The 13,248-nt window shown below is 38.4% G+C and overlaps 2 protein-coding genes across 2 annotated transcripts in view; one reads left to right on the forward strand and one right to left on the reverse strand.

Moving 5' to 3' along the window:
- The window catches only part of Smc1b (structural maintenance of chromosomes 1B), a 52,705-nt gene extending 40,214 nt beyond the window's left edge, over positions 1-12,491 (reverse strand). Inside the window, exons 1-7 of the mRNA XM_028788753.1 lie at positions 12,366-12,491; positions 10,263-10,451; positions 8,729-8,841; positions 8,438-8,641; positions 4,495-4,733; positions 2,490-2,748; positions 1,519-1,659 (exon numbers count right to left, since the gene is read on the reverse strand). Coding sequence (XP_028644586.1) covers positions 1,519-1,659; positions 2,490-2,748; positions 4,495-4,733; positions 8,438-8,641; positions 8,729-8,841; positions 10,263-10,451; positions 12,366-12,474 — 1,254 coding nt within the window. The 5' untranslated portion in view covers positions 12,475-12,491. The remainder of the gene's footprint in view (positions 1-1,518; positions 1,660-2,489; positions 2,749-4,494; positions 4,734-8,437; positions 8,642-8,728; positions 8,842-10,262; positions 10,452-12,365) is intronic.
- Positions 12,492-12,633: 142 nt separating this feature from the next.
- The window catches only part of Ribc2 (RIB43A domain with coiled-coils 2), a 13,368-nt gene continuing 12,753 nt past the window's right edge, over positions 12,634-13,248 (forward strand). Inside the window, exon 1 of the mRNA XM_028788794.1 lies at positions 12,634-12,872. Within this exon, the coding sequence (XP_028644627.1) occupies positions 12,759-12,872 (114 nt within the window). The 5' untranslated portion in view covers positions 12,634-12,758. The remainder of the gene's footprint in view (positions 12,873-13,248) is intronic.

Genomic DNA, 13,248 nt, shown 5'->3' on the forward strand with positions numbered 1-13,248 from the left:
ATTGGACTTACAGCAGCACTTAGCATGCTATATATCAGGGTGGCTCAGAGAAACTTCATAATGTATGACGAACTATTATTGTTGAGTGTGCAGTAGCTGTAATCTTATACCCAATCCATAGTCTTTAGAAAAGGAGTCATAAAACATTAAAAGGGAGTGACTATTAAGTTTGTCCTTCACTGTGAGCTTGGCTTTGTAGTGTGATTTATCTTGTGCACCTGGCTCTTTAAAGGATCCTCAGTTGCTAGTCAACTGGCCCTTTAAGAATTCTTTGCTGTCAGAACTACTTGATGGTATGACCTTTAGTGTTGGTTGCCTCTTGGATTCTGGAAACAGGATAGGATATAAAAAAGGCAGTTGAGGCTGAGAGTTGGAAGTGAGTTGGGCTAGCAGAGTGAGAAGAGAAGGCAGTTGGTAGAGAAGATATTGTTCAGAGACAGCTGAGTCAGGAGAAGCTGAGCTGAGCAGACAGGCCAAAACAGTTGTTATAGTTTGGAGCTCATAGTATTGGGAAAACTGGGAGAAGGAACTGTTTAAGCAGACTGAGGGGAACTAAGCGAGGAATGGTTGGGAGAAACAGTTGAAGGTTGGGAAAGACATTAGATTCAGGGATCTTTCTCTCCTATCTATACTTTTCCTGACTGTACATACAAATGCAAAATGTAGAGCTCTCCACCCCAATCTAATAAATTGTTTACTGAGAGTATACACAGTAAGTAAAGAGCAAGATAGGCTGGAAGCCAAGTCTTACCCTGAGGAAAAATATAATACTATCTTAACACTTGTTCCCAACATAGACTGACTAGCTCCTCTTGGGCAATGTATTTGAGGAATAATTCCAGAACCCATGATTGTTTGGCTAATTTACATATATTCAAATCCTTATATAAAATGACAGAGTATTCACAGATAATTGACACATATCTTCCTATAGACTAAAAATCCTCTCTGGAAGACTTACAATACCTAGTAAAGTGTAAATGCGATATAGATAGATATTATATTGTATTGCTTAGGGAGTGACAAGACATACTAAAACAATGTTCAGTAAACATTTATACCCTGAGTATTACTGATCCTCAGTTGAATCCACAGCTTTAAGACCCACAGATACAGAGAGATAAATGTATTTGATGTCCCCACTCTCCTCCTCCTCCTCCTCTTCCTCTTCCTCCCACTACTAAATTAAAGTGCATGCTCAAACCATGTTCATCACCATATAGATGCACAGAAAACATTTCCTGAACACATATATCCATGCCCTACTCTAACTATAAAGGAACATAAATAAAAATTCTAAGAACAACAGAGAAACCAGAATTAATTATTTTGTTGTGCTTGGGAAATCAAACCCAGGACATGAGTGTTCTACCACTAAGCTATATGTTCCTAGCCCCTCAGAATTTTTAAAATTTCTTGTGTTTGATATAAATCCACTTCTATATTGAAAGGTAATATAACAGGGAGCAACATCTCACTGCAGTTAATTCTAAACTATGACTATAGACTCCATGGTACCTGAGTGTCTCCATGCCTCCTCTTTTCAAATGCCAGTCTTTCTTTTTCTGCCTTCTGTTCCCATTGCAGTTTTTCCAGTTGTTGAGTCATTATACCCACCTTCCGTCTGACTTGCTCCTTAAGCTCTTTGTAACGATCAAGCTATATAAACAGTATTGACATATTAGTCACCTTAATGAAATTATATGACATCCTGTTCTCATCAAATCTTTATACAAATTAGATCATAATTAGCCATCTTCTCCAGGTAAAATATGTGAAGTTAATATGAAATTTTCCTTATTAAAAACTCTTCAGATAGTATAACACAGTAATCAAGACAAACTCTATAACAAGGTCTTGATAAAAAATCTAGGAAAAAAGTAATCTGGAGAAGAATGGTACTTTACTTTTCTAGTCATAATTATTTTGGCATATGTATATTGTGATACAAGATTAGCATAGCTCAATGAGAGAGATGAATAATGATACTTTCATTGAAAGGATATTTGAAAACTGACTTACATATTTTTGGTTAGCTGTATGTTTTACTGATTAATAATTTTAATCTTGTATACTGTATTATACTGACTATTAACACATTATTGAACAGTTAAAATCATCTTAGTTTCCCTTGTCAATTAAGTCTCTTCAAAGCCACATATAGCTGATCTTTACATTTATATATCTAAGAGAGAATTGTTTTGTCTTTAAAATAGTAACAATTACCTAACTTTTATTACTATATAATTACAGGTAGTACCAGGATTTAATTAATTTATAAATGTTATAACATCATCTAACTATATGATGGAAAAATACCTTAGTATCAAGATTAAATTTTGATTCTGTGAATAGATTTAAAAAACTAATGCCTACAATTTACATCCTGGGGCTAATCTTAAATTATCATAGGGTTATCTCTTAATTTTTTCTAATTAAAAAAGAAACTAAACAATAAAAAATGTTTCCAGTCTTTTCATTTTTTTCACCTGACTATTTTCCAATTCAATGTCTCGCCCTTTATGTAAGATTTCCTCTTCCATCTGCTTTTCAAAACTTCTCCATGCTCTGTCTAAATCAACCAGTTCTGCCACTAAGGCTTGTATGCCATCCTCCTGCTTAGAACATTGTTTTTCATTGTCTGTTATCAATTTCTTAGACAAATCCAATTTTTTTAGATGGTGAGAAGTGTTTTCTTTAGCTTTAATGTACTGAGGTCTCTTCTGATTTAAAACTGCTTCAATAGATCTAAAAAGAAGAAATATTTTTTTATTTTTAGCATATAAGCAAGTAGCAGTTTATTATTTTATTTATATTTTTTGGAGTCAAGGTCTCATTAGGTAGTCCTCGTTAAACTGGAACTAGCTATGTACACAAAGCTGGCTTTGAATGCAGAGATCTGTCTCTGCCTCCCATGTGCCAGGACTAAAGGCATGAATATGAATCACCAACCCTGGCCAAAAGGAAAGTAACTTAGATCAAATAATATTCAAAGTGAAATTCTAAAAATTAGCTTGTGAGATTGTTAGACGTATCTGTAGTTGCCAAAGAAGGTAGTACTATTGAGATTCTGTTTTGTTTACTGCTGTTGGTAATCATATATACCTTTAATCATAGCACTCAGGAGGCTGAGGCAGGTGGATCTCTGAGTTCAAGGCAAGCCTGGTCTACAGAGTAAGATCTAGGATAGCCAGGGCTACACAGAGAAACCCTGTCTCAAAAAACAGCACATTTCCCCTTGAGAAACAACTTTACACTTAATAATACAGTGCTTCTATGTAATATATCTTCTTTTAAAATCTATAGATTTTAAAATTACTTAGGCTAGTGATCTAGCAAGGTGGCTTAGGAGTTGACAGTACTGCTCTCAACCAGAATTAAATTCCCCCAGCCATGTTGGGTGGCTCATAACTATCTGTAATTCTAATTCTAGGAGATCTTATACTTCTGGAGGCACTTGCACTTAATATATGTATACACATATACATATACATACACATATACATATACAAACATAATTTAAAATCTAAAAATTACTTAAGCCACCACTTCCTTTTCCCACTCCACTAATAAAGTTGATACATTTGTAATATAGTTAGTGTTTTGTCACTTTTTGCAATCCATTTGGTATCCCTAACTCTCTTACATCAGTTTTTAAATTTTTTGTTTACATTAAGGTTCACTCTTGGTGCTATAGTTTAATTTTGACAGATTCATAGCTTAACCACTTAAAAAAATACCCCTCTGCTTCTGCTATTCAACTCTCCCTTCTTCTTGCAACTACAGACTATATTAATGTAATATGTTAAGAGTAGGAGAAATAGGCCGGGCGGTGGTGGCGCACGCCTTTAATCCCAGCACTCAGGAGTCAGAGGCAAGCAGACCCCTGTGAGTTTGAGGGCAGCCAGAATTGAAATCAGGTTAATTTTGTCAGCAAATATCTTTACTCAACTGAGTCATTTCTCTGGTCCCACAGTTGTGTTTCATGTAAATGGGGAAAATATAATTGACATTTAGAAGTTGCTATGTTTGAGGAGACAGTGAGACTATGTCTAAAACAAAACAGAAGAACAAAAAATACAAATTTTTAAAAATTTAATTTCTAAGCTGAGAATATAGCTCAGTGGTAAATCACTTGCCTACCAAGTGTAAAGCTCTAAGTTCAGTCCCCAGTACTGTCTCCTCAAACATAGCAACTTCTAAATGTCAATTATATTTTCCCCATTTACATGAAACACAACTGTGGGACCAGAGAAATGACTCAGTTGAGTAAAGATATTTGCTGACAAAATTAACCTGATTTCAATTCTGGAACCTACATGGTAAGAGGAGAGAACTGACTTTTGCAGGTTATCCTCTGGCCTCCACATGCATGCTTCAGTAAGCATGAGCTGGTGCATAAGTGTACACACACAACACATGAACACACATGCACACAGATTAAATAAATGCCATAAAAATTTTTAACTGCTAACATCTATTTTAAAAACTTACTTTAGTTCTTTTGCTGTTTGCTGTAGTTGTCTAGTTAACATTCCATAATCCTTTTTCTTAGCTTTAATTATGTTCTCATGGTGAGAAAGAGTGTCTTTTACAACATTTAAATTCCTGTCCATATGCTCTAATTCAGTGTTTAAAACACTGATTTTTTCCTCATTATAATACAGTTGGAAAAGCATCAGTTGTATCTTGTTGATTCTCAATTCTTCAAGGAGACTTTGGTAACGTTCTGCCTATACGTGGACAGGGGAACGTAAAGAACACACATTTAAGTTTCTGTTCATGAACTCAACTACTGTATTAGCACACTATCGCTAGTGAAATGTCATAGAAAGAATAATCTCTTTGCTGCTTTCTCACTCTCACTATTTGAGAAAGGGACATGGTCTTATGAGGCCCAGCTGGTCTCAGACCTGCTATGCAGATGAGGATGGCCTTGAACTCCTGATTTTCCTGTCTATCTACCAAGTACTAGAATTTTAGGTATATACCACCACATCCAACCAAAAGACAGTATCCCTGAACAAAAGTACAATTATTTGGAAGTTTCTGGCTATATTTCAAAAATAAAACAGCAACCAAAAGATAAGTCTGCATTCACGCACGTAAACATCCGGCTGTGAAAGTAACATGCTAGCATGGGTCCTCAGAAAGTTTGACAAGTCCCTTTACATTGCTGGAATCCCCTTCTTTACCATACCTTAAAGGAGATTAAGTAGATAAGTCGATAGCTACTTTACAATAAATGATTCCAAGTAGAATTCTTGCTCTAAAAATATTTTTTATACTGATAAAACTAATAGAACTATTAGAATTTTAAATTACACATGAAAAGGGAGAATTTTTTTAACATTTGTGTTACCAAGAAAAAGGAGTGAGTCACCACCTCATACTGTGAGGTCCTAGTCAACAAAGCTTCACAAGTTACTTATAAACAGAGGTCGGCCCATTAAGGATGTTGTAAAAAAAAATCAGGAAACTGGATTATTCTAATTGTCCTTATAAAAATGTTTTAAGCTCTGCCATTCTATAGGCTATTTCAGTATGCTGTGAATACTATGATATAATAATAATATGATACAATAATACTGTGACTTACTGCTCACCCCTTTACAAATATAAAACATATAAACACATTCATAATATGAAAGTGGGCAATATTACTAGTGAAGAATACATCCACCTTTCATTTATTTTCTCAAATATTAACTGAGTACTACATGTTAGATTATGCCTTATGTGTTAAGAATATGGTAGAGAATGAAATGAGATAAACCATCCCTGTTCTTAAAAGGTTATATTCCAGTTTTTCTAATAGAGGGCAGAGGACTCAGAGACTACTAAAAAAGCAAACAAAAATAAACAAGATAGTTTAATATAGAAGCCTATGTTACAAAATAAAATTATTAATATGATTTTTAAAAGGAGATACTAATTTAAATGGTTCTCTGAACAAGTACTTAATGAGGAAATGGTTTGGAGAAAGCTTAAGTTGCAATGTATCACCATGTAAAAAAAAAATTAGGAATCTCTGTGAGAATCCAACTAGTTTCTATTAAGCCAGATATTAAAGATTATCAAAACAAATGGTGGTGCTCTCTTAATTTTTTTGGAAAAATGTGGTTATTTTTCATTAAGTACATTTAGTTAAAGAACTAGCATAGATTAATATAATTGTATATTAAATAATATAATGAATTTGTTAAATTCATTAAAATGTTAGCTATGTAAACATGAAATGAGCTTAACCAATTAAAAATTTATGAGTTTTAGTTTTAAAAAAGAATAGGCCTGAAGAGATAGCTCAGCAGTTAAGAACACTGGCTGTTCTTCCAGTGGACTGAGGTTCAATTCCCAGCTCCCATGATAGCTAACTACAGTTTGCAACTCAAGTTACAAAGGATCCATTTGTGCTCTTCTGGCCCCTACAGGTACATGGCATACATACACACATTTATGCAAAACACCTATGCACATAAGTTGAAACATTGCTGGGTCCAGCATGGCTTTGGTGGGGACAGAATAACATGGTTTCTGCTCCTGCAACAGGGCTAGTCAGTGGACATGGGCCTCCATGAGTGTCAATGGCTGCCATGGGCATAAGGCTTGTTTGTATAATAATGTACATATTTTCACATTCCTTCTAGGAATGCCCTCTCTGTTAACATTAATGAATCCATGATAACCCAAGACAGCATGAGCCTGGGAGGTGTGGCTAATGTCTCAGCAAAATGGTAAACAGTGGGACCTTAAGGACAACATTTAGGACTGTGGAAAGGAACTCTAAAACCATGAATTTGAAAATATATAGTTTCAGGGCTGGAGAGATGGCTCAGTGGTTAAGAGCACCAACTGCTCTTCCAGAGGTTTTGAGTTCAATTCTCAATAACTACATGATGGCTCACAATTATCTATAATAGGATCAGTTGTCCTCTTCTGGTCTGTCTGAAGACAGCTACAATGTACTTGTTTATCCTCTATGCTTAACAGAGGCAGGCAGATACCTGAGTTCTTTTACAATGTTAAAAGAAAATGTGTGCTTGCTGTCTTCTAAGAATTAAGTGGCTGGGGATGCTGATTCATAAAATAATCAAAAGGGAACCTGGAATAAATAGCTGAATTGCTTTATCAATTAAAAACTGGGCTATTGGTCTGCATGAGATGAGCTAGCAGAAAGGTATAGCAGTTAGTTCTTTAGAATTTTTTCTAGAGAGAGCTGAGCTATCTAGAGATTTCTGGAGATCAAAGACAGCTAGCTCTTCAAGAATTCTTTCTAATAGGAATTCTGATTTTAGTCTGAAAATTCATGGAGAGCAAATAGTTCTTTTAGAATTTTTCATAGCTCTTTTAGAATTTTTTCTAGGAATTCTAACAAGAATTACTTGGAGCTGACACAGCTCATTTGGAATGATTTCCTAACAGCTATCCAGAGAAGACTGTCTAAAGAGAGAACACAGCTCTTTTAGAATTTTTTCTGGCTTTCTGATTTTGGAAAGAAAACCCAAGAGCTATCCAGATAGCTTTTACAATTTTTACTAGCAGAGAGAGCTGTCTCAACCAGAGTTTTTAGAATAGCAAGAAAAAGCTGTCTAGAGAAGAGCAGAACACACAGAGAGAGAGCAGTCTGGAAAGCCATCTCAGCAGAGCATAGGCTACCAGCTTGTACCCATGATTGTAGTGTCTTTTCGCTGCTCTCAAACACCCCTCTCTCAAGAACCCGGACCTGGCTGAGGCTAGTCCTTGGCAAACATAAATAAAATATAATAAATATTGGTAATGTTATTTGTTATGAAAAACTCTTAGTGATCCTCAATCACGCTTACAAGTGTACAAGAATTAATACCCAAAAGTGTTGAGTACCTCTGCTGTACTCTTATAGGCAGATATATAGAGTTTACCTTGGGACAGTAAGATGCTATAGAAAGTAAGTGTGTTTGCTGCCAAGCAAGACATTCAGTCTCCAGGAATCATGGGGTGAAATGATATTTGAATCCTGCAAAGTGTCTTCTAACTACCACACACAGACCTGTACATGCGCATGCATGTGTACACTACACACACACACACACACACACACACACACACACACACTAAATGTCTACAACTATTTACCTTTTTTTAAAAAAAGGTTTCTACTGAATGCCAGATTTTGTTTCACATTATTGACGGAATCTTTTAGTAGCCCACAGCTAATAAACTGGGTTTTTCATTTGTTTTAATTTTTTTGAGACAGACTTTCTCTGTATAGCCCTGGCTGTTCTGGAACTAGCTCTGTAGACCAGACTAGCCTCAAACTAAGAGATCTGTCTGCTTCTGTCCAGTGAGTGCTAGAATTAAAGGTGTGCGCCACCATATCCAGATAATAACTTAAAAATTTAACATCATTTTTCTATTTACTATGTACTTACTAACTAGTAACATCCTCAGGACACCTTACCTCCTCTTTCTCTATTTTTGCATGCTTCCGTTCTGCAGCTACATTTTTTTTCCTGTTAAAATGAAATTGTGCATCTTCTTCAGCTTTTTGTAACTTCTTTTTCTTTGCCTCATATTCTTCTATAAATTCTCCTGAAGTACTGATTTCTTCAAAAAATTGGGTTCTCTCTTTGGGCTTTTTCATGGATATTGATTCTACAGTTCCCTATTAGTAACAGTAAAGCACATCAGCATGTAAAATACGGTAACGTGTTTTAAAAATGAATCAAATAAAATGAGTACAACTACTTACCTGAAAAACTAGACAGTTCTGTGCTTTGACTATTATGCCTATGTTTTCCAACTGGGCTACATACACAGAACGACTCACAGGTTTATCCCCAAAATGAAATTCTGAGCACCCCCCTAAAGTAAGTAAAATAAGCTGTTACAGAATGTTTTTTTTATTGAAATGACTAGTTTTACAATAGTATAACTAATATACCTATAAATAAGCTCATTTAATTACTCAACAAATATTATATACTGAATATTATTTCACAGTAGTAACATACAAAGTGATCTCAAAGAATTCATATCTTAGAAATATAAACAAAATATTCAAATAAAATAGCATGTGAGAAAGTGGTTATCAGAAAGGAGTGAAAAAGATGGAAAAGAAAGATGGTTGGGATGTTTCTGCATTTGAGGAAGGTATTGCTTTTTTTTTTTTTTCTTGGTTTTTCAAGACAGGGTTTCTCTGTGTGACAACCCTGGCTGTCCTGGAACTTGATTTGTAGTTCAGGCTGGCCTTGAAATCACAAGAGATCTGCCTGACACTGCCTCCTGAGTGATGCACCAACATGCCCAGCTGGTATTATACTTTTTAATACAGTGATCAAAAGAATTTTTATTAAAATGAAGAAATTCTCATTTAAAAAGCTAAAGGCTAGGTATGGCCTACAGTGCTAGCTCCTTTAGGAGGATCACTTGAGGTTGTGTTAACAACACACTGAGAGCCTATCACAACTAATAGACGTTCAAAAGGAAGTGAGAAAACTGTCCAATGACTACTCCAAATAATAAAATGCAAAAATACTTAAATCATGTTTCTAAATATATATAACTTAAGTTAGTAATACAGTTTTCATTCTTTAGAAATGTAATAAAGTCAGACATGATAGTGGATGTGTGCAATGTCCATACTTTAGAGCCTGGGGTCAGTCTGGACTGCAAGGTTCGGTCAAGAAAGGGAATGAGAGAAGGAAGGAAGGTGGGAGTATGTATTTTAGTGAAATAAAAACAATAATAAAGAAACAATAATAAAATATATACCTACTTTTTATAACTCTATAAAGCCCAAGCATGATATATTTATTACAGATGAAACATAATCGTTTATTAGAGTAACACAGGGAATTCAAGAATAGATAATAATAAACATTTTATTCAAGTTGTTTCTAGGTGTATATAAGCCAAAATATACACGTAATTATTTATTAAGAAAACAAGCAAAGAGAAGCTGAGGAAGAAGTTGTATGATATTTCCATGTTAGAGATAGACTCCTTTCTTCATCTTAAGCAAATATCCAAGTATAAAAATGTTACTTGACAGAGTATAGAACAAGTGAGTCAGCTTAAGCAAGAGTCTTAAATAGGAAATAAAACAGGTTCTGTTACATGCTTCTAAGAAAAAGAAATCTTGTACTCACTATACCAGTGATTAGTAAGTCCCAGACTTCAGAGAGCAGGCAATCTGACCCTGAACACACACACACACACACACACACACACACACACACACACACACACGCACACACACGGACCCTTCTTCTGTGCCTCTCTACCTCGGATAATCCTTGTGAATGTTTTCTCTTCTCCACTGTCCTCTATGTATATAATCGTCACACTTGCAGAAGAAGAAACAGGTTTTCCAATATGTGCTCCATGAATAAGTTCTTGAATGTTTTTTACTCTTAAATTAGTTGCTTTTTCTCCCATTACAAAACTAAGTGCATCCATTACATTAGATTTTCCTGGAGAAGAAAGAGTTAAAGATTCATTCTTAAAGACTGAAAACTTTCTCAAAATCAAAGAAATCAAACTACCAACAGAAGTGAAATATAACCAATATACAAGTCTCAGAAGTCTTGTCTGGTCAATGTTTAAAATCCATGTTACAAAAAATCTCCAGGTAGGTGGCCTGTTTCTTTCATGTAGCTGTGGCAGAGAGGCATGAATGTTAGGATATAAATACATGAATCAAAACTGAATTAAATAAAATTAAACAAAACATGGATCTCAGCACTCTCCTATTACTGGATACCACACTAGAGCAAATCATTTAACGTCTCTATTTTAGTAACTCCCATTTTATAGAGAAATAGTCACATAAACATTACAACAGCACAGTACACCTCTATACTTAAAAAATTGAAAATGCTAAATGCTAACTGTATGATCCTCTAAAGAATAAGACTGCTAGAATCTTCATGGTTTTTATACTTAAATCTGGGCAGGGTTTCGACAATTTCTTTGTAATAATGGCTCATGGTACCTAAACTTGGTGAAACATGACTAGGATTAAGTACGTGCTTCCTTCTAGGAGTCTGGAATTTTGGTATGTCCTAGGCAAAAGGGCATGGCCACCTCCCTGTGCACTGTGTCCATGAGATTCCTTGGTAGGTGACATTTCAACATGAGAACATACTGCTGAAGGAATTTATCTTTTCCCACTGCTGAGTCTGCTTTGTATCTCTCAACTATAATGCATAATAACCCTGAGTAAACACTGAAGGATCTCCTAGCAAATCATTAATCCACAGGGTATTCATGGAGATCTTCACCCAAGGGTATATTTGCTAGATAAGGAATATTAAAGATGAGTCTGTTCTATCAGAACTATAAAACTTTAAGTGCTCAGACCGGAGACATCTGCAGTGAATGATTTAAACGCAGCACTAGGAAAACTATTCTAGAAATTATCGTTTAGGCTCTAAAATTCCCTTTCATATTAACTAAGCTTGGGTTACAAGTGTTTTTTTTTCCCCAACAAAGGCCAAATCTATTTCATTCTTGGTACTTTCTGTTGTTGGGCTGAGATGGGGGTGGGGTGCGACACGGGACTACAGGGAAGGAGGGCCAGGCAGGGGTGAGGACAGCCAGCAAGGGTTGGTGGCGCAGGATTCTGGGGCTCTTGGGCCTAGTCCATTTGGAAACATTGAAATCTCAAGCCAGTGGGTCCCCAGGTCCCTGGGTCCCATTCAGGCCTACAGTGGGTGAAGGGGTGTGAAGGGGTCGGTTTGGTGGGGGTGCTCCGTTCCCTTAGGACAACAATGGGGTTACAGAGGCCCCTGGGTCCCCTCAGACAGCTGGGGAACATGGGGAGGTGGGGTGGAGCTGGGCTTGGTTCCCTCAGACCAACAGCGGGCCCTTGGGTCCCCTCAAGCCTACAGCAGTCAACAGCAGGGACTGGGGTGGCTCTGTCCCCTCAGGCCAACAAAGGATGGGGGAACTCAAGCCGACAGCCGGTCCTTGGGATCCCTTGGGCCTTCAACAGTCAACAGCGGAGTCGGGGCAGGAAGGGGGAGAGAAGGGGAGGGGGGTCAGCAGGCAACAGCGGGGCCCTGGGGGTGCCTCGGTCCCCTCAGGCCAACAATGGGCGCAGGCAGGGCCCTGGGTTTCCTCAGGCCGACAGTGAGCCCTCTCAGTCTAACATGGGACCCGGGTTCCCTGAGGCCTCCAGAGGGCCCTGGGTCCCCTCGGGACTACAACAGTAACGACGGAGTTGGGGTATGTGGTCTCGGTCCCGGCAGACCCACATGAGGCGACAGCGGGGCCTGGGGGTGGCTCGGTCCCCTCAGGCCAACAACAGGCGAGAGTGGGTCCCTGGGTCCCCTCAGGTCTACCGTGGGCGACAGTGGCCCGTGGATTTCTGGGGCGCTGGTTACCGGAGCCGTTGGGGCCGATGATGCAGGTGAATCTCTTGAAAGGGCCGATGACCTGGCGGCCTCGCCACGACTTGAAATTCTCCACGAGCAGCAGCTCAAGGTGCCCCATGGCTGCGCTCCGTGCCTCAGCCGCTTCCTCGTGCGCCAGTGAGAAAAACGCGGGAAGAAACTTTTTCTAAAGTCTCGCGAGACTGGCGCGAGCGAGCGAGAGAGGCGCCGTTGCTTAGCAACGGAGGTTGGCGTTTCCCCTGGGAATCCGCCGCCGCCGGGGAAACTCTTGCTCTCAAACTTTTGTGGGCGCTGCTTCTCGGCGCTGTAGCTTGCTTATTTCTGAGGGCTTTTCTTACAGTGTTTGTTTAGAAAACTCCTGAAGCCACGCCGAATCCCAGAGCCATGGAGGTAGCGATGCCTAAGGACCTACAACAGGAGGCCAGCCTAGCCAAGAGACGGTACATGGACCTGTGCAGGCAGAGACGGATCTTCGACGCCAGGAACAGGATCATTGGGGTGAGGCACTAGGGACGGGACAGAGAGGAGCCGAGGCTCAGGTGGAGCCTTAATATGGAAATACCAAGTTTGGCTGGGTGGACTTGGAAATCCTTACCTGCCCAGGAGTGTCCCAGCAGGAGCCAGCTCAGGAAGAGAGGCATTTGTTTTATTCCAGGTGACAAATGCCCTGGCTAGCCTGAAGAGGGTCCAGGAGATGAGAGACCCTGCAGTAGTGATAGAGGCAGACTTTAAAACACAGAAAATGCAGTGGGATCCACCCCAGCACCGACTGGAGTCTGGAGGGGAAATCAGAGAGGGCTTACAGAGGAGTGGTACTTAAACAATGTTGTGTGTGTGTGTGTGTGTGTGTGTGTGTGTGTGTGTGTGTGTGTGT

The sequence above is a fragment of the Grammomys surdaster genome, unplaced genomic scaffold (assembly GCF_004785775.1).
Source record: "Grammomys surdaster isolate TR1022 unplaced genomic scaffold, NIH_TR_1.0 125767, whole genome shotgun sequence".
In the NCBI taxonomy this organism is placed as follows: Eukaryota; Metazoa; Chordata; class Mammalia; order Rodentia; family Muridae; genus Grammomys; species Grammomys surdaster.